General features: G+C 38.9%; 2 protein-coding genes across 4 annotated transcripts in view; both read left to right on the top strand.

Moving 5' to 3' along the window:
- The window catches only part of ttc28 (tetratricopeptide repeat domain 28), a 165139-nt gene extending 161918 nt beyond the window's left edge, over positions 1 to 3221 (top strand). For all 3 annotated transcript variants that reach the window (XM_038733108.1, XM_038733107.1, XM_038733109.1), the window contains one exon: positions 1439 to 3221. In XM_038733108.1, coding sequence (XP_038589036.1) covers positions 1439 to 2540 — 1102 coding nt within the window. In that variant the 3' untranslated portion in view covers positions 2541 to 3221. The remainder of the gene's footprint in view (positions 1 to 1438) is intronic.
- A 1335-nt stretch (positions 3222 to 4556) lies between these two features.
- On the top strand, positions 4557 to 25876 carry pitpnb (phosphatidylinositol transfer protein, beta). The gene is made up of 12 exons (XM_038733517.1): positions 4557 to 4605; positions 10181 to 10211; positions 12214 to 12359; positions 13937 to 14028; positions 14220 to 14227; positions 15409 to 15483; positions 15822 to 15905; positions 20407 to 20484; positions 20596 to 20700; positions 21109 to 21231; positions 21518 to 21604; positions 23080 to 25876. Exons 1-11 carry the CDS (start codon positions 4586 to 4588, stop codon positions 21563 to 21565), a joined length of 810 nt encoding a protein of 269 aa, XP_038589445.1. The 5' UTR covers positions 4557 to 4585; the 3' UTR covers positions 21566 to 21604; positions 23080 to 25876.
- The last annotated feature ends 809 nt before the right edge of the window (positions 25877 to 26685 follow it).

Raw genomic sequence — 26685 nt, 5'->3', positions numbered from 1 at the left:
GGACGTACTTTGACAAGGCTCAATTTCCTGCAAGGATTATGTTGCAGCCCTGTTTCACTGCTGCCAACTACTGGATCAATTTCAAAAAATATTGTCCCAAATAATCACATAGACACAAAAACATGGGAAAATAGGATCCAGGTTGCAAAACACCGAAGTTACCTTTCAATTATTATATTTCTTTATTTATCCTTCATTTAACCAGGAGAGTCCCATTGAGAACCTCTTTTGCAAGGGTGACCTGGCCAAAACAGGCAGCAGCATATATAAAAATACAAAACACAGACAAATAACACAAAAGACTAGTAAGGTAACATTTTATAAAGTCATTTAAAGTCATTTTCACAATCTAACACCATTTACATATTAGGGTATTTGCCTCTTTCATTTTGGATTTAAAAGCATTTTGGTGAAATTAATTCAATGGGTTTCAAGGCATTTTGCAACTTATTCCATGCTGAGGGTGCAGAATACACAAATGCCTTTCAATTTCTGTTACATGAACCCAAGACTCACTCAGAAGTTAGCTAGTTAGTTAGACACTTGAACACCTTCTCCATACACTTGAGCTCCTTACACTAAAACTCTGTTGTTCATTACAATATATTTACCCCCCTTTATACTTTCCCTATTATTCTTCTAACTCTTCATACTCCTTCAGCTTCCCCTTCAAATAAAGTTAAGTCAGCAATGCAGTTTGGCTCCCAGTCATTTTTCAAGCAGTGCTGTTCAGCTCCCAGCTATTCATGAAGCAATGCAGTCCAGTTGTTTGAGCAATGCAGTTTAGCTCCCGGTTGTCCATCCAGCCGTGCACCTCAGCACAGCTTTGAAGCAGCCAGCACCGCATTCAATAGTTTAACTATAATAGAGGTCTCCATCTTCTCAAGTCTGTTGTGTCTATAAGAGTCCTGAAATCCATTAGAAATCAACTTGTAATACAGAATTTCAGGAATGATTGTATCTTGAAATGAGAAAGAACAAGGCACTGCTCCAAGATCAAGAAAAAGAAAACCTGGACACAGTGATTTGCATCAATCAATCAAAACTTGATTAGAATCTCAAGGTCCAAATCGTATCAACAACAATACATAAATACATGCCCACAAACACACATGCATGTACACATACCTACATACATACATATAAAAAGCACTTAGTAATTCATGGTTAGAGGAAATAAATATTAAGCATCAGAAACAATTATCATACATTTCAGGCAGAAAATTTACTGGACTTATATTTTGGATACCCCAAAATAACTCCTCCCCCTTTGCAGCTCTGAATCTTTTGGCTTTTCTGATATTTCATACAGGTCATCAAGTGTTAATGTTTCAAAAACTACATGTCAGCATTTATAGTCTTAGATAATGTGTAACTCTTGTTCCTACTGTAGATGGGCTCATTTAAGAAATGTTGCTGGTTTTTTTTCTTCATCCAGGACTGGGAAGGGGAAAGTTAGCAGCTCAGAGTCGGACCAGTCGAGTACTGAGACAGACAGCACTGTCAAGTCCCAGGAGGAGAGGACTGGCCCTGCGGGACAACTGGATCCCCAAGTACTGGCCCAAAAGATTCTGGAGGAGACTCAGAACCACATGCAAGCTGTGGAAAGCCTGCAGAAAGCAAACCTTAGAGGGAAGACCCTGAGGGGGCCTGAGGGGAGGGAAGAGGCACAAGCCAGGCAGCCTTCTCTCTCCACTCCCACAACCCCAACTTTATCTCCCACAGGAGCAGCACGAGGATTTCAGCCCTCGGAGACCAGTGCGTTTAGCAGACCACCCAGCAGAGCAAGTCTAAAGGCTTGCTCCTCTCCTCTTTCCCTGTCTAGTCATCTTTCACCCCTCTCCGCTTCGGTTTCAACGCCTCCCCCAACTCGGCCCAAACCGCCATCCCGCTCCTCATCACTGCAGAAAATCAGCTCCGGCTACAACAGCCCAGCTCATTCCTCTCCGTCTTTATCGCTCCCTCTGAAAGAGCAGGGCGCACCTCTCCCCACGTCGTCCCCAGATGTGCATCTCAAACAGAAATACCCTACCTCACCTTACAAAGCCCACATCTCACCTTCGCGCTCTCCTGCTGACAGTGCACCCTCGCCGGCCCTTTCCTATTCCTCCACAGGGTCCGTCTCGGCCTCCTCCAGCCCTGCAAACACTCCCGAACTGAACAAGTCAAAACAGGAAAACAAAGTCCAGGCAATTCATAACTTAAAAACCTTCTGGGCCAACGCTGGCCAGAAACACGAGGGGCCCTGCCCTGCCAGTTTACTCAGAGGCGGGAATAAAAAAATGAGTACAGTTCAGAAAGATGTTTTGGGTTTGCTAAATCTCTCACCTAGACATGAGCCTGTTAGTAAAAATATAGAGGGACTTAAGGATCACAATGTTGGTGACAGACCAAATGGTCACCAAAAACTAGAGGCTAAACCAACTCCACTTCCATCCTCTAATCCTCCCACAAACTCTAAAGGAGGCATCAAACCTCCCTCTGGGAACGGCTACAAGTTTCTCTCACCTGGACAATTTTTTCCATCTTCTAAATGTTAAGGATGTTTGCCACGCTGAACCCAGAGTTTGTTTGTACTACGACAGAAGCTGTCTATTTGTCAGCCACATTTTTAGCAATACCTGTTGAAGACAAGTTTTAAAAAAGTACCGTGTCATGCTGACGGTGATTTTAAACGTCATTACTTGTTTTGTAAGGGATGTTAATGTATTAAATGTGATGATTGTGCCTTCTTCTGGAGAGCGCTGGAAGGACAAAATGACTCTTAGAGAAGTGTTGAGTCTCTGGCTTTAATTGTGTTTTTATGACTGACTGCGGAGCATGTGTCTCGGTGTCTACGTGTACTTTCAGAGAAGGAGAACATTTTTTGTCAGCCTAAATGCTCGCTATATTTGTGTAAGTGGCCTGAATTTTAATCTTGATTTGTGTAATAATTATTGTTAAATGTCATTATCGATGCTTCTTGTTGTCATTTATTTTGTAAAGTAAACTGTGTTTTCCAGTCATTATTATACATTTTATAAAGACAATTAAACCAAGGAAGAAGTAAAGAAAACATTTTGATATTTTTATGGAGATTTGACTTTATGTGTGATCGTCCGCTTGGTGTTCAGCGTGTTTAGTAACTTTATAATGTACAATTTTTTGCAGCGGTGCCGGAATCCTATTTAGAGATATCTCAATTCTCAAGAAGTTGATGAATAAAAATGTTCCTTTCCTGGTCTTGTTTTAATGACATAAATCACACGAAACAGTAAATCTTAGATTTCGGAAGTCGTGTTCAATCCTACAAAAAGTCACTCTAGTCCAGTCTTGTAAAGTAACTAAGAACATTTACTCAAGTACTGTACTTAAGGGCAATTTTGAGGTACTTCAGAATTTCCATTTTAAGCTACTTTATATGTATACTCCACTACATAAATTAAACTGCTATACTTTTTTGATTTATATTTCACAAAACATTTGATCACTTTATAAAATATGACACTTTGCATATCTTTAACTCTCTAACTCTATAAAAGGCAGTTGATGCATAAATAATAATGATCCAATAATATAATACTGACATGAGCATAATGTAGTTTTACTTAGATACTTAAAGTTTATTTTGTAGCTTATACTTGTTTGCTTAAACCCAAGAAACATTTTTGAAGCAAGACTTTCTCTTGTATTAAGAGTATTTTTTTATAGTAAGGTAACAGTGCTCTAATCTTATAAAAATGTATAGCAGAGATATTGTCTTTATAACACTTTATAGCCAGATAATTTAAAATACTTTCATGGTGCTCTTTTAATTCCCCTTTGCATCTTTGGTAGGACTTGTTTGTGTGACATGGGATAATCCATAAAATAAGGTCATTATACACTCCACTGTGGGCTGTATGTAAACATCTGTTCTTATTTCATGTGTTTGTTTCCCCTTTTTTTATTTGACATTTCTAATATGGTTCTCATTCCTTCATTTACTTTACTTATTTACTTTCATTTTATTATACACTCACCAGCCACTTTATTTGGTACACCTGCTCAATTAAATGTTAACACAAATAACTAATCAGCCAATCACATGGCAATGCATTTAGGCATGTAGACGTGGTCAAGACAACTCGCTGAAGTTCAAACAGAGCATCAGAATGTGGAAGAAAGGGGATTTAAGTGACTTTGAACGTGGCATGGTTGTTGGTGCCAGACGGACTGGTCTGCGTATTTCAGAAACTGCCGATCTAATGGGATTTTCACACAAATACACACATAAGTAAAGAGAGGGAGAGAGAGAGATAAAGTCTATATGTAATTTATATCTTGGGGGATAATCAAATAAAGTAACAGTGCCTTTGTTAATTAACTCTACTGTGTCCTTTACAAATATTATGTTATGGTAAACGTGCATTAACAATTAATCTTCTTCTTTCTTGTAAAATGTACAACTGTTATTTTATTATCATTGAAATGTTTCGTTGATTTCATCACATACAGTGTGAGGAAGAATCAGCCAATCAGATGTGTCCCTGGGGGCGGGGCTAACTTGTTGATAATGCTGTCTGGTGTGGACTCTCAGTGCGCAGGCGCAGCCCGGGTGACGAAGATGGTGCTCATCAAGGAATAGTGAGTCTGAAGTGTTTTAAAAAAAATGTCTTTTAGCGCATTTGAAACTGTATTTTTACACATGCAAGAACTCATTACTGATGAGTAAACATGTGTATATCGTTTAGTGGTTCCGCTCGCTTGATTTTACAACCATCTAGCCCACAAAAACCCATCTTTGAGCGAGGTGGATCAGGACGTGGATAACGGGACACACCGGTCTTTTTTAGGCGTTGCTAGTGCTAAGCTAAGCTAAGCTAAGCTAACGTTAGCTTCTGAGTTGGAGCAGCAGAGGGAGATAATTAGCTTCTTTAATGAAAAGGAGTTGCATAAAAAAACCTGTGCTTCTTATGTACAAACAATAACCACACATAATTAGTTAACATGGCTTTGATAGATGAACAAAACGCCACAATTAACGTAACGTTAGCGGGACAAGTTAGCCGCGTTTTAGATCTCTAAAGTGCCGTAATGTTAAGCTTTTAGTCCCGTGAGTGACAGATTAAGGTTCCTTCTTCGTCGGATTTACCATTAGCTTGGAGCTAAAGTTAGCTGTAGCAGCCGACTAGCTGCTACCATGACAATTGTATGTAAAGCACATATCTAACATTAGCTAGCTGCTAAGTTATACCCTGTGTTTCAGACTTAAAACCTTCGCTTTTTACGAAGAGCGTGGCAGGAATTATCCTCCCACAGTGGCCGAAACCACATAAGTTAGCAGTAATGTTACCCTTTAAGCTAGCTAGAAGACTAACTACTTTGCTGTTAGTTTGTTGACGCTAGCAGTAGTGAGTTAGCTCTTTAACTGGGCGGCTAACCTACTGTAAGCTGCCTCTTTTAGCACGATTAATCATCAGATAGCTTCCCCATACATATGTTGTGTTGGAGCTGTATTTCTTCTTAGCAGCAAAGCTAGCTTTTACTCTGTGGCTAACATACATCCGCTACAGATAACGGTACCTGTAGCCATCGGGGTGTTGAGTTAGCCCAGTTCTCTCCCCCTGTATTCCCCTGTTTACACTTAGCAGAAGTGCTAACTTTAAACACAGCAGCAAAAAAATCTGCTCAGCACTTGATATGTTTTTCAAACAACAAATGGATGCAGCAATGCTTTGGTTTGGAGTTTAAGCATCACCTGCATGCCATTTTATTTTTACTTCCAAGACGCTTAGGAGTGATTTTTTTTTTTTAAAGATTTTAAATGGGTTGGCACCTTCTTATTTATCAGAACTTTCACATGTTCACACTCATCTCAAAGCTCTGAGGTCGCCTGATCAGATACTCCTCGATGTCCCCAGATCCAAGTAAAAAAAAAAATAATAATAATAATTATTAAGGTGATCAAGCTTTTACTGTAGCTGCCCCAAACCTCTTCAAATAAGACCTGCTCAGACTGATGAAATTGTCACGTCCTTGCTTAAGACCCACATCTGTTCATTGGCTTTCAGTTCGAGTTGAGTTTTGACACCTTGACCTTTTCTACCGTCTTTGGTTTCTATATTGTATGTTTGTGTCTCCTGAGCTTGGAAAGCACTTTAGTCAACTAGTTGTTGTTGTTTTTGTTTTTTTTAAATATGCTATATAACTAAATTAGAACTTGAACATGCATGCAGTGTTTCTATAGCTTTGATATATTCATAGCAAAGTAGAAATGGTAACTTTAATTGTACAGCACTTTTATTAACACGGTTACAAAGTGCTAACAAATTACATGACAGGCAATATAAAAACAAAGGTATACAGTAAACCAGATGAATGGTATACAGTAGTTGTGATAAAAACAATATATTTGGCTGAAGATATCCAATTAGACATGTCAGGATAATATCAGTTTATTATTTTAATTTTTTTTTTTAGCAGAGCTGATGTGATAATTTGCCCACAAGCTGTCCTTTAATCTAGTGTCTCACTATAGGGCTGAGCCATATGGCCTAAACTTTTCACAATAAAACATGTCATTCAACATCAATCATTGTCAGGATAAATGTCAAATCATTATATTTTTTGAAGAAACAAAATGGTTAATTGTGGTTTTAAACTGTATTTTATGGTTAACACTTAATGCCAAACACTGGATCACTTAACAAATCTGAGGCAGAACATTCAAAACCATTATGAAAAAATATTTTTGAACAAATATGCACGAGTAAAATAAGTAAAATCTATTTTCGGTCCATTTTCCTTAACATAATAAATATCTTAATAGAAAACTTAATTGCTAATTTGTTAGTCATTCAAATGAATTAAATCAAACCTTTATTGAACATTTATTATATTGTTATTGAGGAAAATTACATCACGATAATTATCATTATTTTATTGCACAGCCCTAGTCTCACTATGGACCGTATATTATCTACTGTCTTGTTTGTTTATAGTCTATAAACAAACAGATGCTATCACATCATGTCCTTACAACAGTCATGACAAATTTTGAATAATGTTACTCATTAACAACAATCCTCTTATTTAAAATGAGCTTATGTACAGAAGATACACTCGTAAATGTAAAACATGTTGATCAAGTTTTCCTAACCTGCAACCTGGGCTTATGTTCAAATGTGTAAGTCTTTTATCTTTAGGAGTTCATGAAGAGAAAATATAGATGTGAATAATCTTAATGCATCTGTGAGAGAGAGAGCTCTGCCATACTTCTCACCACCGGTGTGATTGCCCTATTAGTGGTTATCCCATACACAAGAGAAAACTAAGATATCAAAAGTAGTGCATTAAATACCATTTTGTGGAAGTAAAAACGTTTTTTGTTTTATAGTTAACTGCAAGATATTGATTCAACTTCAGGGACATTTTTTTTATCTTGTTCAGTGTCTTTTAGGTGTTTGTTTAAGAACGTCTTCTTGTGAGTACTTCAAATCAGTTCAGCACTAAAGCTTATGGGATTATTTGTGCAACCCTGGCATCAAAGTGTTTTTACATGCATTTTTACACATAAAACATAAAAACGCAGGATAAATATTGTGACATAAATTAGTTCTACCTGCTGTAAATAAAATGGACCGACAGACCTGCTTAACCTACTTACCCATACTGTGAAATGCTCCACTTACATAATAATGTTGCTTTGGCCATGGTTAACAGAGAAACATGCTATACATGTCTGCACAGATCTGCAAGCAATGGCATGTTTGTAATTAAATGATCCCCTCTATTTTAATTTAGGGTTGCAACTAACAAATATTTTTATTTTCAATCTGCCAATTTAGATTTTATTTTCAATCTGCACAAGTACAAGACAGAACAGGTACATTGGACTTCCTGTGTATACATCACCTAGTCAGCTTTTAAATAAAAACACAAGCAAAGAAATGCAATCTTATTATTTAATAAAGAAGGTTATTTTTCAGTTTAAATGTTTAGTTCATAAAATGTCAGGAAAATGTGCATCATAGTTTTCTAAAGCCTAAGATGGCTAATTGAAAAGCCTTGTTTTGTGCGACTGGGCATCTCAAGATATAAACTTTTATAAAGCCTGATTTCCCCCTCTGTGCTGCAGATGTCTGTGAAGGCGCACAGAGGGCTTTAACTGGATCTTAAATATAATCATAAATATGACTACAAGACTACTTGACCTGTGACTAGTCAGCTTTTGTGAATCATTCTAATAGTCTTGTTCTTTATAGTCCAAAGTTATTTAAAGTTTAATCCTTCTCTGTGCTGCAGGTGTTACTTCTCTCCATCACAAAGTGAGCATTAGTGAGTGTGAATGTGGGAGTAATAAATGCACAACAATGAATATTTAAGTTGCAGACTGCCAGGAAACATGTCACTTGCGGCATCATATCGTGTATGTTTTTCCTGGAATAAACGTACACATTTTTCTAACCAAAACCCATTTACACACATGGTTGTATGCTGAAAAGTACTGAATTCTCTAATAGTAGGGGATTTAAGCACATTGCAGTCCTTTAATGCCTTTTTTTTGTCTGAAATTTACTTTTGTCATGGTCACATTTGAGCTTTGTAGAAGCAAAACAAATGGTTTTGATTAGTAATCCCTCCCCTTTCGTTTACCAGTAAAATGAAACTGATATTATGGAGGAACACTTACACAGAAACCTATAGTGAATATATATCACTGGGAAAAGATGGAAGTAAGTGTACCACTGGTAGTTTCACTGATTGACTTCACATCTCGTGCTGAAATCTAATCTAAACTGTTCAGGGGAAATATAAACAGGTGTGTAGACTTCAGAAAGTGAACGCTCTGAGCTCATTGTGGCACAGGATTGTGTGCACGATTGATCTACTTCAGTCTCAATGCAGTGGAGGCTTTTGTACATTTTGCCAGAGCTGATATGTTAATCCTTATGTTACAAAAGCCACACACAAGTACGAGCCAAGAGACCACAAACAACAAGCTGCCTTTTTGTTTTTCCAGTTGTGCCACATTGTTCCTCCAGTTACAAGACTGTCGGTGCCAAAATCTGTATGGTTCTTTAGACAGGTTATATATAGATGAAGAGGTATAGAGAGATCTATACATATATGGATAGCTAGAGAAAGCGATAGATGTGTGCTGATGCACATTTGTAAAATGCTTGTGCAAGGTGATATCCTTCAGATTTTTCTTTGTTTTGTCTGACAAACGGTCTAAAACTGAGTTTTTAGGTTACAATGACATAAAACACAGAAAATCATGATAAAAAAGAAGATGGAAACCATGAATGTCTGGTATTTTTGCCAGACAAAATAACCCAAACAATCAGTTAATTATCAAAATAGTTGCTGTTCTGTTTTCCATCAGTTCAATCAGTTATTGCAGCTGTAAAGTTCTGTTCTGGGTATTACTGACCACACCCGAGTCTCTTACAGTACATTTTTACTCTTACCCTTAAGATATAATTGCTTTCCATTGTAGCTTAAGGGACTTTCTGCCATGAACTCACTGGGTCAGACTGCATACTTTCAGCCTGTGCGCCGCCTCCAGCAAGCTTCATCAATCAGTTTCTGTTTAGGTAAAGGGTGGGGAGGTGAATCTGCCAGTCTTAGCAGAGGGGAATTGAGACAGTGGGTGGAGGAGGTGCTTCCTGAGAAGGCAGGAGACCACAGGAGAGCAAGTCCTTGTTACTGTATGTCTGTATAATGGCTTCCCTCATAATTAAGGTGTAATATCCATACATATATTATGTGCATAGTCAAACACTGGTTTTACTGCATTTTGAGCTGCTTCTCTAGTTTGTAAGTGTATTTTCACTGCGTAAATTGGACGTTTGTAGTAGTTTCAGTAACATTCAGACATAAGAGATTTTCCTCTTTTAGCACAGGGCCACTTCATTTTTTCCCCAAAGATGGTCACAGTACTGTTTATACACAACGTCACGCTTCTCCATCTTGACTTGGTCACTCAGTGCCCATCGTGCATTAAAGGATCGTGATGTGCACAATCACAGGAATATTAATCAGTTTTAATCAAAGTTTAAGTGTAAAAAAAACAGGACTTCTACTTTCTGCCTAGGCTCAAACATGGACTGTTTCAAATCTTAAACTCTGCGGTGTTTTACCTACACACAAGTGTTTAACTTATGTTTCTCTCTCCATTTCCTGCCCCACCTCTCCCCTGTTTTCCCTCTCTCAGCCGTGTAGTGTTGCCAGTCTCTGTGGAAGAGGTGAGTATTATTACCTCCAAAACCTCTTTACATGTATTACATACATTACTTTTAGAGAATATTATTTGAATCCAGTTTTCCTACGTGTTCCTAACACAATATTACAGCTAGGCTAAACCAGTGGAATAGTGATAGTGTTTATTTTCTACTGTACGCTGAATGCTCGTCCTCTCTGGCTTTTCATCTGGGCCGCATACTAAGACAAAATAGCCTTTGTTGGAGAGAGCGCTGGTATTGGTGTAACAGGCTGGTGGTGGTGTTTGGGGTGTGAGCTCAGCCTTTAAACTGCAATCTCTTTGTCATCTTGCTCTTTGCACAAAAAATGATTTCTGTTGAGTTTTTGTTGCTAAGAGTCTAAAGCACGTCCCTTCTGCTTCTACCCCATGGGGAAAAATATGCACGGTAGTCAACAGCGAGAGACAACTATTTATTTTTACCCCTGTGCTAAATTACACACTTTTGTCAATTTCAAAGATAATTTTGCAAGTCAAGAAAGTCGCAGTTTTTTGTAAAACAGTAAAGTAACATTTAAATGAACTACATATCCCGTCTCGCACATGCACTTTGCATGCTCTTCTATCGCCTTACAGTTCTCTTGTATTGATTGGACTTTTCACTAACTCTTACTTTATTCCCTAGATATGTATCCCATTGATTTCATATGCGCTAATAGCTCTTACTAGTAGGGGTGGAGGAAAAAATCGATACAGCATAGTATCGCGATATTTTCCGTGGCAAGATCATATCGTAACACGGACGTCAAGTATTAATCTTTTATTATATAAATTGTGCATGAGACGTTTACTTTTTGGTACTATAATAACAAAAGCAATTGCTTTTTCAGTCCACTAGAAAGAGTTTAAAATTGGGGGGGGGGGAGACAACAAATTGCAGTATGTTTAAAATCGCTAAAATATCGTATCTTGACATAAGTATTGTGATAATATCGTATCGTGGGGCCTCTGGTGATTCCCACCCCAACTTAATAGTATCTAATGTCACATGTAGATCTCTTACTGTATTGATGCTTGTATGTTGTGCCTTAAATGTAAGTCCCTTTAGATAAAAGGCGTCTGCCGAATGAGTAAATGTAATCTTTTTTTTTATATATATAAAAATGTGTGTGTCTCCAACATGGCCGTCACCATAACGAGGCGGTAATGAAGGAGGTGAAATTCTTTACAAGTCTGGCCATGTTGAGAGTTACATTTGTACGACAAACTGCGACTTCATTGACTTGCAAAATTATCTTTTAAATTCACAAACCTCATGTGTGTAATCTGCAGTAGCGTCACATGGTGGGCCACCGGAAAGGGAGGGAATAAGGCTCTCTGTTTTACTCCATCTACCCTCAAACTTAGACAACCTTTAGTTCAGTGAGCCCAGAAACCATTGTGCTGCTATCCAGTGATGTCATACATTGGCCCTATTTCACAGCCTTCTCTGCTAGGGGGAAAAACATTGTGGTTGGCACTTAGAGAAATAATTGGTTTGTTTTTTAGTATTCCTTGTCCAGTATTCCTTCACAGTAATTGTACCAGCAGTAACGTCCTAACAAAAGCTGTTAATATCCCATTATCAAAACCTCTGCCTATGAGGCCTAATTAGAGTACAAAGTTTATTTTGAAAATGTATTTATGATCGACTGAAGCTTTTGTGAGGTCAGCCACAGGTTGATAACAGGATGTTTTGAAGCCTTAATTTGAGTTTACTGCTCACACCCACCTTAATGTATCCAGACATAATGGCTCAAGGCCCAATTAAGCAGCAGAAACACCACAATTAAGAGGCCAAGACTGCTGGCATGAGCATCTGGTGGCTGTCAGTGGTACTGTATCCCTGAAGCACCTGTTTTGGCTTCAGGGACCTGCTCTGTTTTTTTTTTTTTTTTTGTTTTTTTGTCTCGTCTTTGCCTATTCTAGTAAATAATCACAGACACTGAACATACATCCTTAAACTACAGGGAACAATCCTGTTTCCTTTCTCTTCCCAATTCTCACAGTATCAAGTAGGGCAGCTGTTCTCTGTGGCTGAGGCCAGCAAGAATGAGACAGGAGGTGGAGAAGGCATCGAAGTGCTGAAGAATGAACCTTATGAGAAGGATGGAGAGAAGGGACAATACACACATAAAATATACCATCTAAAGAGGCAAGTCTGTGAAATTAACCTTTAATAAAACCCTAAGGTTTGCATTTCTTTCTGACCTCATTTCCAGAAAAGTCACAGGGTGGACAAAAAAATGGAATCACCATTGGTTAGAAAGCTTTTACTTACACTCACATAGGGGTGGCACAATACCAAAAATGTCGTCTTCGATACAGATGCCTGTAAAATTCCACGATTCTCAATACCAATTTGATACCATGGTTAAAACTACTTCTACATACACTCCTTTTTAATAAAAAAAAAAAAAACTGAGAGGATGTCCAGATGACGTGATTTGATGTCAATATATTCATAAATGAGCAAACTATTGAAATTACAATGTGCATATTTAATTATTAACTTAATTTTCACTAACTTTTCTTAACTATATCACGGGTGTGCAATGTTTAAGGGTGGTCACTATCTGTATTGGCAGTGGTTTGAAATTGTATGTTGAAAACAGAAGATATTGATGATTTGAAATGAATTGTATTTCCCTCCACTATAGTAACGGGTACATCGGACAGACATTCAGTCTGTTGCGCTGCAAACTGCATCATTAGCTTTAAGCTGGTCAAAACTGTCCAGCATGTCCCAAAACTGGGAAACATTGACGCTTTCACAGAGCCTCTTTTCTTCTTTTTCCTTTTTCATCTGCAGCCTTTGTGCCATAAGTACCTGTTTCAAAAAACAAGTACTCCTAAAATAACCAACTTGACAAAGTAGGTATTTATGGTATTGTTATCATCTTTGGGCAACACCCCGATCAAGTTACCCAAGTATGTAAGGTACATAAAACCTGGAGGGCTAGTAATGGCAACATGGTCTGAATCTTTGCCTCCATCTGGATGTGTTTGTTTGGTTTACAGGACACCATTAACAGACGGTGCCTGTTGCCAGCTATTAAATCTGGGAATGGGAAAACGGTATTGCCAGCCATCTAAGGGGAGACATTAGGTGTCTGACTGCTCTGCATGATTGTACATCAGCCAGAATAAGCAGCCATTTTACTGAACCAGCTTCAGTACCGAACACCGTTCCTGCGTGATGCTCTCCGTATTTCAAGATGATAATATCTCCGTACACGCTGCCAAACAAATTCAAGAGCAATTTCATAAAGTCAGACACTGTTCAGGGACTCAACAATCCCGAGATGGCGTACATCATGATCGTAAGAAAGAGTAGATTCTCTCTTCATTCCTCTTATTGCTTGAGGCCTTCTTCCCTAATCAAATATATTCAGAATTTCTGCGTAGTGTAACAGAAGCTGCTCTGAAGACAAACGTTATCTTCCTTGTCATGATTTCCTCTTATTTTGTCTACCCTGTAATATTTTGACTTTGATTTTGCATTAAATGGTTCACAGTGCCACCAACAACAAAAAGGACAAGTCATTGCAAGTAGAATCAAAAAATGACAAAAGCCCTGAAAATGCTCAGTAATTACTTTTAATCTTAAAGCAGGCAAAACAAAATGGGTTATTTTAGGGTTTAAATACACAGCCTGCTCCAGACCTGTGAGTTATTGCTGTTGAAAGGACCATGGACTTGACTGTCTGACTCCTTTTTCTACCAATACAGTAAAGTCCCAGGGTATGTGAAGATGATTGCACCAGAGGGAGCGTTAGTTTTTCACGAAAAGGCCTGGAACGCCTACCCATACTGTCGTACTAGTAAGTTCACACTGACGAATAAATCATACTTCATACTTGCAATCATACTATTCATACTTGCATGGTATGGAAACACGTGCTGTGGCGTTTGAAAGGTTTCACTTTTTCAAAGATGAAAAATGTCACCCTGGTTTTTTTAATAATGATGCTAATCTTTTCTTCTGTTTCCCTTTCTCCTCCTTCCTCTGCAGTTGTGACGGTGAGTTGTCTAACGTTTTGTCTTTTAAGGCCTGGTCACACCAGAAAGTGAAACAGCAAAAGGAATTCAGATGGGACAACAATGGTTATTAATTATTATTTTCCATTTCTTGTTTGTGGTACAGTTTATAATCCCACAGAAGTAGTTAAATGAAATGGGATGCTGCAACACAGTTAAATAAGCGACGAAAGCGTGCTCCATTTTGGACTCCCTGGCTGCCTGTTCCCTCAAAGATCAGCACTGTTATGATGGCTCGCTTTTGATCAATCGTCAAAATCCCCTTGTCAAAGTTAAACAAATTTGATGCAGAAAGTTTGCACAATTTTATTTCCTCCCACGAGCAACAATCACTAATCACTGCACTTCCATTCAAATTAATTGTTGCTGTTTTGTGAAACTGTTTTAAATGCTGGTGTGACTGGGCCTTTTAGTTATAACCATTATAAACCCCACATATACACCGATCCTACTGGATGTACGCACCTGACTTTCACAGATGTGTAACACATATTAGATACCACTGTCTCTTATTTTTTTATTTTGCCTTTATTTAACCAGGTAGACTGAATGAGAACAGATTGTCATTCACAACAGCGACCTTGTCAAGATGAGACAGTGTCGTGCAGTACAACATGTAGTTTCACATTTAAAAAATACAAAATGCAGTATAGATGTCAACTGGTATTCAAGTGGCATTGCAGTAATGGTGGTACTACAGCAAAGAGCAATACTTAGAATATTTGGCAAATAACATTTGAGCAAATCTGTACAAATTTCATATCTGTGCAAAGGATGCTCGAGCATATGTGCAAGAATACTTGAGCCCATCTGCACAAAATATAGGTCCAATAAATAAGTTTCACAGTCCAATATTGTTGAACATTAGCTGCAAGCTTGCTCGTTTTGCTAGAATTAAAAATAGGTCTGAACTAAGCAGTGCAGCACCACCAGGGTTTCAGTCTAAACATCTGATTAGTTAATTGGATTTAGCTGTTGGGTTAAGTACATCAGAACACCATGAATGAAGGATCATGGTGTTCTCTGTAGTGTTTCACTGGCTGAGATCGCCTGCAATCATTCAGTTTAGCAGTGGTACCTAATTTGTCAGTAATAGACATTTTCGAAAAGGCCAAATATTCATTATCCTCCTTAAAATCTGTGTGGTTTCTACCTCTTTTCAGAATGAGTACATGAAGGACGACTTTATGATAAAGATCGAGACGTGGCACAAACCTGACATGGGAACAATAGAAAATGTAAGTGAGCAGAAGACAATGTTAGAGGGGCACTCCAGTGCTTTGGCATTGCACTTCCATTAAGTCAGGGGCCTTGAGAGAAACAAAAGTTGATGCAGCAGAGGCCCACATGCCTATTTTTTTTTTTTTTTTTAAGTAGGAAAGCATAATCTTCTGCTGCCATGTGCATTTAGAAGGTTGTTGCACAAGCAAGAGAGAAATGTCCAAGTTACAACAGCACCTGTGTTTTGAATTTGAATTTCATTTGCTTAGATTTGAATGTTTCTCCCATGGGAGAAACAAATTATTGCCTGTGTGCTGAACTGAGGTTTACTTTCTTGTTTTTCTCTTTGTGCCAGGTCCATGACCTGGACGAGCAGACGTGGAGGACTGTGGAGGTGTCTCCCATAGATATAGCAAACAAAGATGAAGTGGCCGCTGGGGTGAGTTTCGCTATACTGTAGATCTTTCAAACCACGAAACGAAACATGTCAGAACATTTTCTTACACACCTGATGAGCAGGATGTCTGAGAAGGAGTGTGGTCATACAGGTTGACTTTGATTTGGTCAGATTGACATGCTGCTAATTTACAGTCATCATGGTCATCGAAAGACTCCCTGAACTTCAGTTGCAGAAACAAGCTTGGCCTGGAGGTCTATTGGAAGATTAGGAGTGTGTGATATTTATTGTCTACGATTATATCTTAATTGTTTTAAAAATGTGTGAGCAGACATTATTAAGAAGGCTACTTCGCTCACTTTGCAAAAAACTATAAATCTTTGTCCACGCAGTCACTGCGTCAAGCATGTAGTACACTTGTGCTAGAGTTAAACAAGCTGAAATATTCCTGACTAAAGTTGGAGATTAATGAACAAACGGTGTCAAGAGATATAACACTGACACCACCAGCCTCACAATCTACGTTAGATTAAATTGCTAAACGTGGATCCACCTGACTCGCATGGAGGTGGTTTGGATTTGAAAAGACGGACTTTGCTCAAAAGATGTCAATCTGTTAACTGTGTTGAAACTCAGTTGCCAGTAAAGACTTCGGGAGTCAACTGTCCATGACAGGCCTGAACCAGCCGAGATGGGAACACAAAAACAAACTCCCGTTCAAACGCAGCTACACTGAAGATGACACAAACTTAACACATTTTTGAAGGAAGGCAAATTATCTAATTATCATTATCAAGGACTCGCGGTTGTTGGTTATAATAAGTTTAAAAAAGGAAGAACTGGTGATCACGTGGTCAATTCCTTCTCTGATGGTGTTTTACTTGCATTTCAGTCATTATTGTTTTGGCAATTATTATTATTATTAAGACTGTCCCTACCTACGTCAATATCTGTCTCCAAAATCACAAACTGTGTGAAGCATTCATATAATCATCACCAGTTCTCAGCAAATCTTAACAATGGCAAAAGTGTTCTTGTGTGGTGTAGTTGTTTTTGATATACACCTTGTCAGTCACTCCTACAAAGTTCTTAAAGGGAAAATAAAAACGACACAGACCTTTTCATCGTGCTATATAGAGTTGAGAGACACAAACCATGCAGGCTTTGGTAATCGCCTACATTTGGCAGCTCTGGATATGCTCAATCCGATGATGGTAGATCTTTGCTATTTGAGTTTATTTTTATAATCAGTCCATTTCTTTGTCAACCTCACTGTGCAAAGAAAAACTGGAGTCTGTTAATATCAGATGTCATCTAGCTCCCCATTGATTAATGAAGCTAAACTAAATTAAGCTTCTTGCACTGACCATTACATTCATCATGTTTTTCAGCCTAGTTAGCCGTCGTCTTCCCGGCAGTTTGTCAGAGTAGCTACGGGATACAGCGGTGATGAAGGAGCCCTTCATCAAATGTGTGGAGTAGCTGAGCAGGCAGCCCTGCCTCCAAACATCGCAGGGTACTGTTTTGCTTCAGGCTTCGAGAGACAAGAAATTCAATCAAGGAAGTTCAGTTTGAGTAACAGATCACAGGCTTCTCAGGCGCCAAATCACTGCACAGTGGTTATATTGTTTAGACATGAGGTTAAACAACTCTGAAACGTAATTACAATTATTTTATCTTTCCTCACAGCGTTTGCGAGGTAAATAGCGTTCACATTACAAATTAATCTACCCAGAATGTGTGCTTACGTGTTTGAGATTGGCCTATGCAGCATTTTGTCACATGACGTCAACTTAGTAGTAGTAAAAGATTCAATGTTTTTACCAGACGACTTGTGTTTTGCCACAGAAGACTGATTCAAACATTTTGTTCTACCAGTCATTTAAAAAAATACATTGGCCCGAGTATCAGCAGTTGTCGATAATGGATATGATTAATGTTTGGCTGCCTAATACTGTGTAATCACAACATCCTCATTTGATTCAGCGAGTGAATATTTGTTGCATGTCACCCCCACTCACAAGCGCCCTGTCTGCCTTTACTTTTCAATAAAGGCTAAATAAATGCAGCGTGAAAGCTCCCTCAGCTGAAAATCAGAAGACTGGCTGAATTTAGCTGTTTATCCGTTGAAATGTGATCAGTGAGTGACTCTAAAGCTGAGTTCACACTACGTGATTTTTAAGCCCGATATGCCAGCCGACCGTCGGGCTGTGATCGGGGGCAAATCAGCGAACAATCGGCGCACTCCAGTCGATGTGGGTCAACTACTCAACGATGCATGGCTGCCATGGTTTGGAGACCAGAAAGAGTCGTCAGGCGTGTAGTGTGTGTGACCCCCCTGTCGCCGATAAGTCCCGTAGTTTGATTACCAGGACTTCAGGATTCCCGTTACAAGACAGTAGTCTGAACAGTTGAACAGCACAGCGACGTTGAAAGTCGTGCATTCTGCACTAGGGATAATTTCTGTAATGCAAGACAGAAGTTAAGCAAAAAGTGCTCCTTCAGCTGTCTAGCTATGAATCTGAAAATGTGCCTGTAAAATCCTCTTTACTCCTGTCAGAGTGGTGACAGCAGCTGGTTCATTATTCACTCTGTAGAACAGCTCTAGGGTGTCCATTATCTATTCATTTATGCTTTATTTGACATTAGTTATGTGTCTACTCATCTTAAAAAGACACTTTCTTGTACAGTTGAAATGGCATGAGGATTCAGTTGGACTGCATTTATTAAGCTAAAGTAAAGCACCATGAGGGGTTATCATTTCTCTAGCAACATTTGATTTGGATGATGGGATGTTACAGAGTTTAAATAGCATGAGATCACAGATAAATGAAACTTTTAGCCATCTTTTAAAAGCTCTTCTTGCTCCCATCATAGACGCCTGTCGGTGAGTAATGCCTAATGTTTCCTGTGGTTTAAAATCTAAAACAAGGCATTAAGCCATTTTCATCCGGGTGGGTCACAGTCGTCTCTGCCTTTCTTACACTAGCTCCTGTAGAATAATGACTTAAGTGGATCAGTGTTGAGGCCAAGGCTTAATCTGAATGTCCATCTGCTCCAGGTATTCACCACTCTTTCCCCACAACGGATTAAAACAGCACGGTCAGCCTTGAGCTCGGGGGTTGGGATTTGGGGGTGGGGGTGCATTAAAAATACGTTTGCTGATTCTTCAGTGTTCCTGGACGGGATCTCAACACTCGCCGGGAGGGTGAAGTCTGTCAAAACACCTTCAGCATGAATGAGTCAGCACTGATGAGTCTCAACTCGTTCTCTTTTAAGAGACGCATGGAGAAAATGGATTCAGTGACTGCTTAACATTTACATTCCATATGATAACATGATAGTACATTACATTTTGACAAGACGCTTTTATCCAAAGCGACTTACAATTGGTATATGTGTCAGAGGTTGCACGCCTCTGGAGCAACTTGGGGTTAAGTGTCTTGCTCAGGTGAATGAAATTGGTGAATGTGTCACAGTGGGGCATTAAACCCGGGTCTCTCACACCAAAGCCAGGTGTCTTGTCCACTCCACAATCACCACCCACATGACATCACCGCTAATCAGTTTTAAAATGGTTTATTTATCTTAAGAAGTTGGAGGATTTTCTCAATACTTAACCACTCAAGAATAAAATTTTCTTGTTCTTTGACCTTGATGTTTGCACAAACATCAGTGAAGGTTAGTTTGATGTTGCAGGTTGTTTTCAGATTCATCTGCTAAAGGGGGAAAATTTCTCATTACTCGCCTTTTGTTTTTTTTTTCTTTTGTTTTTTTTTTTAAGTCTGAGTTTAACATGTTTATGTACAAAAACAATTTTATGACGTGGATTTAAAGAACTAGGTAACCTTGTTTCCTCAAAAGAAGTTCAAATTACTTCTCCAAGCAGAGTATTTTTATAAATCTTAATGCATATCTGGTGGGGGTCTCTAAAGGTTCCCTGTGGAGCTTAGGTAGTATTACTATAGCGCAAAGTTTTTATGAGTAGATCCTCATTTTGTTTGTATCCTGTTGCCGGTTTCACGCTCCATTCCAACGATGAATGTAGAAGAAGAAGAAGAGTAGCAAAATGCCAACAAAAGACAGTGAAGAAGATGACCACAAGCTAACAATCACAGATGATAACATTGCACAATTTAGAATATTCAAAAAGTCTTTGAGGAAAAAAAAATGCATTTAACACATTTGTTAGATCTCAGAGATGCACAACTTCAGTTTGTTTACAAGAAATCTTTTCTACACAAGATTTCAAAGAAACTCATTGGTTTTACTTCCTCTGTGCGCCAGATATCCAGGTGTACACAGTTTCTGTATGTGACTTTGCATATTTCTTTACATGACTCTTGGGAATTTGGTTCTGAGCATATTTGCTGGTGTCACCAAACAGGAACAAATAAGATCTCCGCCAGACATGACCCCTTGGCTCAGTGTGGCCCAGAACACAGTGCAGAGTCATTGAAAGTAGCAGCTGTGGGCAAAAGGTGTGACTTAGGTTCAGTCTGTGTTCTTAATGTTTTGTTGCCCCTTTTTTGTTTTCTTTCAGGACTATAAGCCAGAAGAAGATCCTGCTCTTTTCCACTCCACCAAGACGGGTAGAGGACCTCTCGGCCCCGAATGGAAGGTACCTGACGTAGGAACAAAAAAGGAAAGATGCGCTAATGTTGAACATCATGACGTTGTCCCTGCTGTCTGTCCTGAACTGAAGGTTTTAATGCCTTTTCTTCCTTCGCAGAATGAGCTGAAGACAGATTGTCCTTACATGTGTGCATACAAACTGGTCACTGTCAAGTTCAGATGGTGGGGTCTGCAGACCAAGGTGGAAAATTTCATCCACAGGGTAATGCATAATATCCTTTAATGCTTTTTTGATGAATTAGTGCCACTGTTAGTCATAACATAAAGTTTTTTGGGTTTTTTTTATCTAACATGCACTGTGAACATGTTTATTTATCCTCATTAACATCTACACAGTATTTGCCATGAACTGTTGTTTCTGTTGTGGACAGCAGAGGGAGACATGGCTCAGTTTTTTCAAACTGGAGGGAGACAAAATTAAACTGTGTAAAGCTTAAGTCAGGAAAGGCAAGGGAAAAGTCTAAGTGTAATTATTTAAATAGGAAAAACGTGCATTTGTGTGCCTTCATATTAATGTAAAATGAAGTTCTGCCTACGATCTAAACCACCTATTGCTTGTGCAGAATTTGAGTTGTTTCACTTCATTTATTTCCTTTCCTTCCTTCCACAGCAAGAAAAGCGTATTTTCACCAACTTCCACCGCCAGCTGTTCTGCTGGATTGACAGATGGGTGGGTTTGACCATGGAGGACATTAGGCGGATGGAAGAGGAGACCCAAAAAGAGCTTGAGGAGGTAATTAACTCACCAAATGCACAACTATCCTCTCAGACTTATACTGAGCTGTACTGTATGTTCAAGGCAGATGTAAAGAATGCAGTGAAAGAATTTTATCCGATAGTTGCTTTTATATTTTGCGTGTTTCTAGATGTTCGAGGAGCTCACACATGAAATAAAGTTTTATCTTGGGAATGATAATGGTACAAATGATCATTGTTCTGTTATGACCAGACTGCTGGAGACGACACAGCATACTTAATGCTGCTTGATTTAACCCTTTTACTCCTGAATTTCACATTAGATGCGTCAGAAGGGAGACGTGCGAGGGACCTCTGCGACAGACGAGTAGAGGCCTGTCGCTGTAGGTCAAACACTAGAGGCAGGCTGAGTAAGTCTCAACACAGCAGAGGTGGTGGCGCTGCATGGATCATTCTCCACCCTTTTCTTAATACTGCTGCTGTCTAACTTACCCTGTTTGTTTTCAGATCTTTTGTGCTTGACCTCTTCTCAGCCCTGTATCGTCTTTCCATTCTTATCTTCTTCTCTTTTCATCTCATTGGTTCTGCTCTTCAAATGTGGTTTAACTTATCCAGGCTAACATGCTGTTCGACGGCTAAAATCATCGGTTATTGCTCAGCCAACACACTAATTAGACAATAGATTTGTTCACCTTTTAGAATAAGTTATCTTGAGTAACAGTGCAGTTATTTTAAAAAAAGGACATAATATTGGCTGAGGGGTGATGTGATTTTAATCATGAGTTGCTGGCATCATGGCTACAGAGACAGTACATCTTACTGCATCTCACCGATGTTCATTTCAAACTGAAGAAGCACCTTTGACGTATTATTGAAGTGCAATAAAACCCTGCAAAAATCTCACATAAGGAACATTAAAGGCACTCTTACTGAATAAATTACCTATAATTTATGAAACAGACTCTTTTAACTAAGAGGACCTTTATACTAATGTTGTCGTTAAAACATTTTTTGATTAAATAACAAATCTCTATTCAGATGTCACAACTAAATGTCATGCTTCTTGTTTTTACTTGTCTGATGGGTCGTTTTTAGTGTAATTTATCTTCCCAGGTGTACTTGGCTCGTAATTTGGAAAATGTAGGCGATGATTTCTCAATAATTTAAATGTGATTTAAAATCATAATTTCATTACCATTGTTTATTTTCTATAGGCTCTTCTAAGGAATGGAGTATATAGGGCTTCAACTAACTAAATTGTTGGTCTGTATAATTTCCCAGAAGGCAAGTTGGCCTTTTCAACTATTTTTCTAACACAACAATCCAAAAACCAGAGATGCTCATTTTACCATGTAGAAAACAAAGAAAATCAACTAATCTGCACTTCTTTTTTTTTTTTTAAGAAGCTGGAACCTGTAAATTTTGGTAATTTTTGCTTGGTCAGCTTTGAATGAGTCACTCCTGTCAGAGAATTGTTTCGTATGTGATTCACTTTATTTTCTAAACTGTTAAATATAAGCCTGTACTTTAAGCTACCAACTTAAATCAATTATAGACTAACAAATCAAGCAAACTCCACAAATGAAGAACGGGGCCGTGAGTCATTTTCCCTGCCTGCTATTCATCAACTCACGTTTTAATGTTCTCTTACAGCTCGTTCACTCGTCTTGAACACTTCTCTCTGTGCTTTCACTTTGTTTCCTCCTCGTGTTTTGTGATCATGGGAATGGAGATATTAATCACCCTCCCTGAAATGTTTTCATTTTTTGATTTGTTATTTTTTTGGACTTGACTGATCGTCCTGCATGTGCATGGCTCATTGCTAACGGATGTAAACAGTCTGTATTACCAAACTGAACACACATCTTCTTTCTCCGTCTCTCAGCTGCGTCAAAAAGGTCCGATTCGAGGCACCAGTGCTGCTCATGAGCAATGAGGCAAATCAACCAAACCCTGTCATGATGATGTCATCAAAGACACCTCCACCACGATGAGGAAGTGGCCCTGACTTCGCCTCTTCTCTTCCTGTCTCACATGATTCATTGGGGGGGTTTGACAAAGATTGGTTAACAGTACTGTACAGATCCTACCCCAATCACAAGCCTCCTGTTCATTCAGAAAACAAAAAAAAAAAAAAACATGGTTTTGCATACATATAAAAAGGAAAAAAAAAAAACTCTTTGCACAGAACGTAACTTGCCTGACATGTAATTGTTAGTTGATTATTACAATGGGCTTTGTTTTTATTCAGGTGTGTAAACAGTGACTCAGAAAGTCAAGCCTTTTAAATTAACTTGTTTTTAGGTATACAGGTGCCCACAAAAATTGGTACAAGATGACTTTAGCAGGTATTGGACCATTAATCTCCCTACCTTCCCTTGTATTATAACTGTCTGTCCCTACTTTGATCCCTGTCTCTCCCCTCAGTATTGTCCATATTCTTGTCCTGATAAAATTTGTCCTTGTCTCACTGTCCCCTCTGTCTGGCAGTTGGTTGGAAATTTTTTTATTTATTTTTTCTTTCATTTTAATTTGGAGGCTAATCCATGCCTGTTTAAGGTTCAAAGCAAAATCAGTGCTCATGCATGATGGATAATTCTCTGCTTCACACACGTCCCACATTTTCCGTCACAAGTGCATGTGGACAACGGCAACTCCTCACTAAACTGTCATTGCATGTGTGTTGTCGCTGCAATGAGGCTTCGCTCAAGTGGATTGTTTGTGTTGATTAGAGAGAGGTTTAGCGCCCTCTAGGAGAGTCTGTACAATACACCGGTGTGTTAGTGTGCATTTTTGTGCTTGTTTGTGTTATCGACTGCCTTCGCTCTTAAAGGACTGTCAGTCTTGACTGAGATGGACAACGTTCAGCTTATTATCAAGGCTCCTGAGTCGTCTCAGCGCTCCACGACCAGCCTGTTGAACTTGCCTCATGCTATTGCTGCATGTCCTTTCTTCTTGTCTAGGGCTTTAAGTGGAGCAGAAGCTTTCCTTTTCTTTCTTTAACTAAAACAAATGAGGATGAAAGTGTGTGCGTTGCTGCGTGCATGAATCAAGGTTGGGTTTTTACAACTAACGCTTCTTCTCTCACCTCAGACAGCAAATGGGTCCAGGCAGATCTGCGACGTCTGTTGCAGTTGTGGATTGACAAGCATTGTGGGTGTATAGCTTTTATTTTCACCATGTCAAGTGAGCTTTTCATCTACATGATGTAGGTCAGTCTGAACTTTTCTCAACTGCCTCTAGATAAAGGATGAAATCCCTTTGGCAAAAAACTGACTCATAACAGTTTAAATCAGTGTCTGGTGATCTAGTACGAGCCGTGATCTGAAAACAGGTGGCATCTTTATCCTGCTTTCTTTCCGGCATCACTACTTTATTTTTTTTTGGCTTCATCGACTCTGGTTTGTAGCCGTTTATCACAGAGAGAGCTCACTTTAGCAGTCTTTATTTTGAGCGTAGAGCAGATCCTGTTGGGCTCTTAGGTAAGATGTCTTGTGATGTTTTATGTGATCATGAGCATAGCTTTAGCACAGCTGTGATAAAACCTTGTTTATTCGATCAGGTATGAGTGTCTAGGTTTTGCTGTAACCTGTGTGTGTGTGTGTGGTGTTGGACAGGTTATAAGAGAGTTATAAGTGTACTTTATAATATGTCCATTATAGAAATGGACAAACTGTACATACAAACACTGACTTGAATGGAATATTCACAGCTACTAAGCGTCGTCAGGTCTATCATTCAATACTGTACTGCTAAAAGTAACTTAAATAAGTTGTCAGAGCAGGAGACATCAGCTCTGTGGACAGTATGCTCAGTGTGGGAAGTGGAGCAAACTGTCGACGTGTTGTTGCTCATACTGTTAACTGTACCTCATCCATGCTTATGAATGTACAGCTAGGAGACAGATGTGTCAAACTATGCAGGAAGTCACAGAGCTGCAGGAACACTGACATGTTTCACACCTGTACAGGCATGACATGGAGCTGTTATATCATCAGTACATGAGGAGAGATTTACTGAAACAACTCCACATTTGGATCTGCATGCGCATTTTTTCTTTTTTTTTATTAGTCTTTACATTTTCCTTTCTTTGGGTTTTGATTATTCCCAGTTTGTTTGATCAGGACTTCAGTGCTTTTGAGAAGCTCTTGAACTGCATCAGATGAGAAGAGGAATAATTTTAAAAGGCGGCTTCTCCTCAAAATCAAACTGAATCCGGCTCGACCTCAGATTACTGACGAGGAGTGAAAAGCCTGACTGAGTTTGGCGATGACAGGGAGTCGCCCTGTAGACTAGACTAGACTGTGTGATGTACAGTTTTGTAGCATTGCCAGTGATGCCAGCCAGGGTATGACTGTGAGGGGAGGGATAAAAGCTTAGGGAACAGATGGAGTCCAAAATACAGTTTTCTTTATTGTAATCATGAATAAGCACTTGCAAAATCTACTGTGTTTTGTTTTCTCTGTTTTTGTTTTGTTTTTTGAAAGACAAAGATTCACAATGTATTTGATGTTCTCTTTTACTGATAAGGCAAAATTCAGGGGAATTAGTAGTGAATGTAATTCAATTAGTTCCTTTTTTTTTTTTTTTTTTTTCTCCTGTTCACAGCTTTCAGGCTGTGACAGAAGGTCTAGACAATGGAACATAACAGAATATCTAATAAATTTGAACAAATAAGAGAATAAATGTGTGGTTTTGTGTGTGTTAGGGATGTGTCTCTCTGGTTATCTCATTTTGTAATGTGCTTTTTAATCCCTTGATCACAAACATTTTTGAAAAGATGAAAATCTTTACATATGCTAAAATAAGAAAGCAGATACAAAGTTCCTGATAAGAAAGTTTTCATTTTGAAATTGACATTTATTTTGGGCTGTAATCAGTTTGGAATAAAAACAAAAGAAAAAGCAACAGAACAAATGGCATTGACTTCTAACAGGAGAAAACAATACAGCATAGCCTAAAAGAAAGCTGCAGGTTGAAGCTTCTGCCTGTTGTACTCTTACAATACACAACCTCTGACAAGAACAAGTAGCATCAAGGAACAATCACATTTTACACTATCCCTATTATTCCGGTGGCGGACTAGTTACACTATATGTACAAAATTATTGGGACACACCTCTTTTCACCCCATTGCCAGAGGTTCCAGCATGACTGTGCCCTAGTGCACAAAACGAGGTCCATAAAAGCATGGTTGGATGAGTTTGGTGTGGAAAAATCTCAACCCTAGCGAACCCCTTTTGGATTGAACTAGAACAGAGACTGAGCCAGCCCCTGTCATCCAACATCAGTGTCTGACCACAGCAAATGCTAAAAATAAATAGGCAACACATTCCCACAGATAAACTCCAAAATCTTGTTGAAAACCTTCCCAGAAGACTGGAAGCTGATTTAAAATATCTTCTCATGCACCCAACATCATGGATCTTCACATCTCATGAGCTAAGTGTATTGTCACACCCCTAATCTGAGCCCTTATGTTACCACCACT

Source organism: Micropterus salmoides, unplaced genomic scaffold (genome assembly GCF_014851395.1).
Source record: "Micropterus salmoides isolate LMB-PRFRI ecotype aquatic unplaced genomic scaffold, ASM1485139v1 Ms_hic_scaffold_20, whole genome shotgun sequence".
NCBI classification, from domain to species: domain Eukaryota; kingdom Metazoa; phylum Chordata; class Actinopteri; order Centrarchiformes; family Centrarchidae; genus Micropterus; species Micropterus salmoides.
Note: the sequence above shows the minus strand (reverse complement) of the source record. Positions and strands in the feature narration are given on the sequence as shown.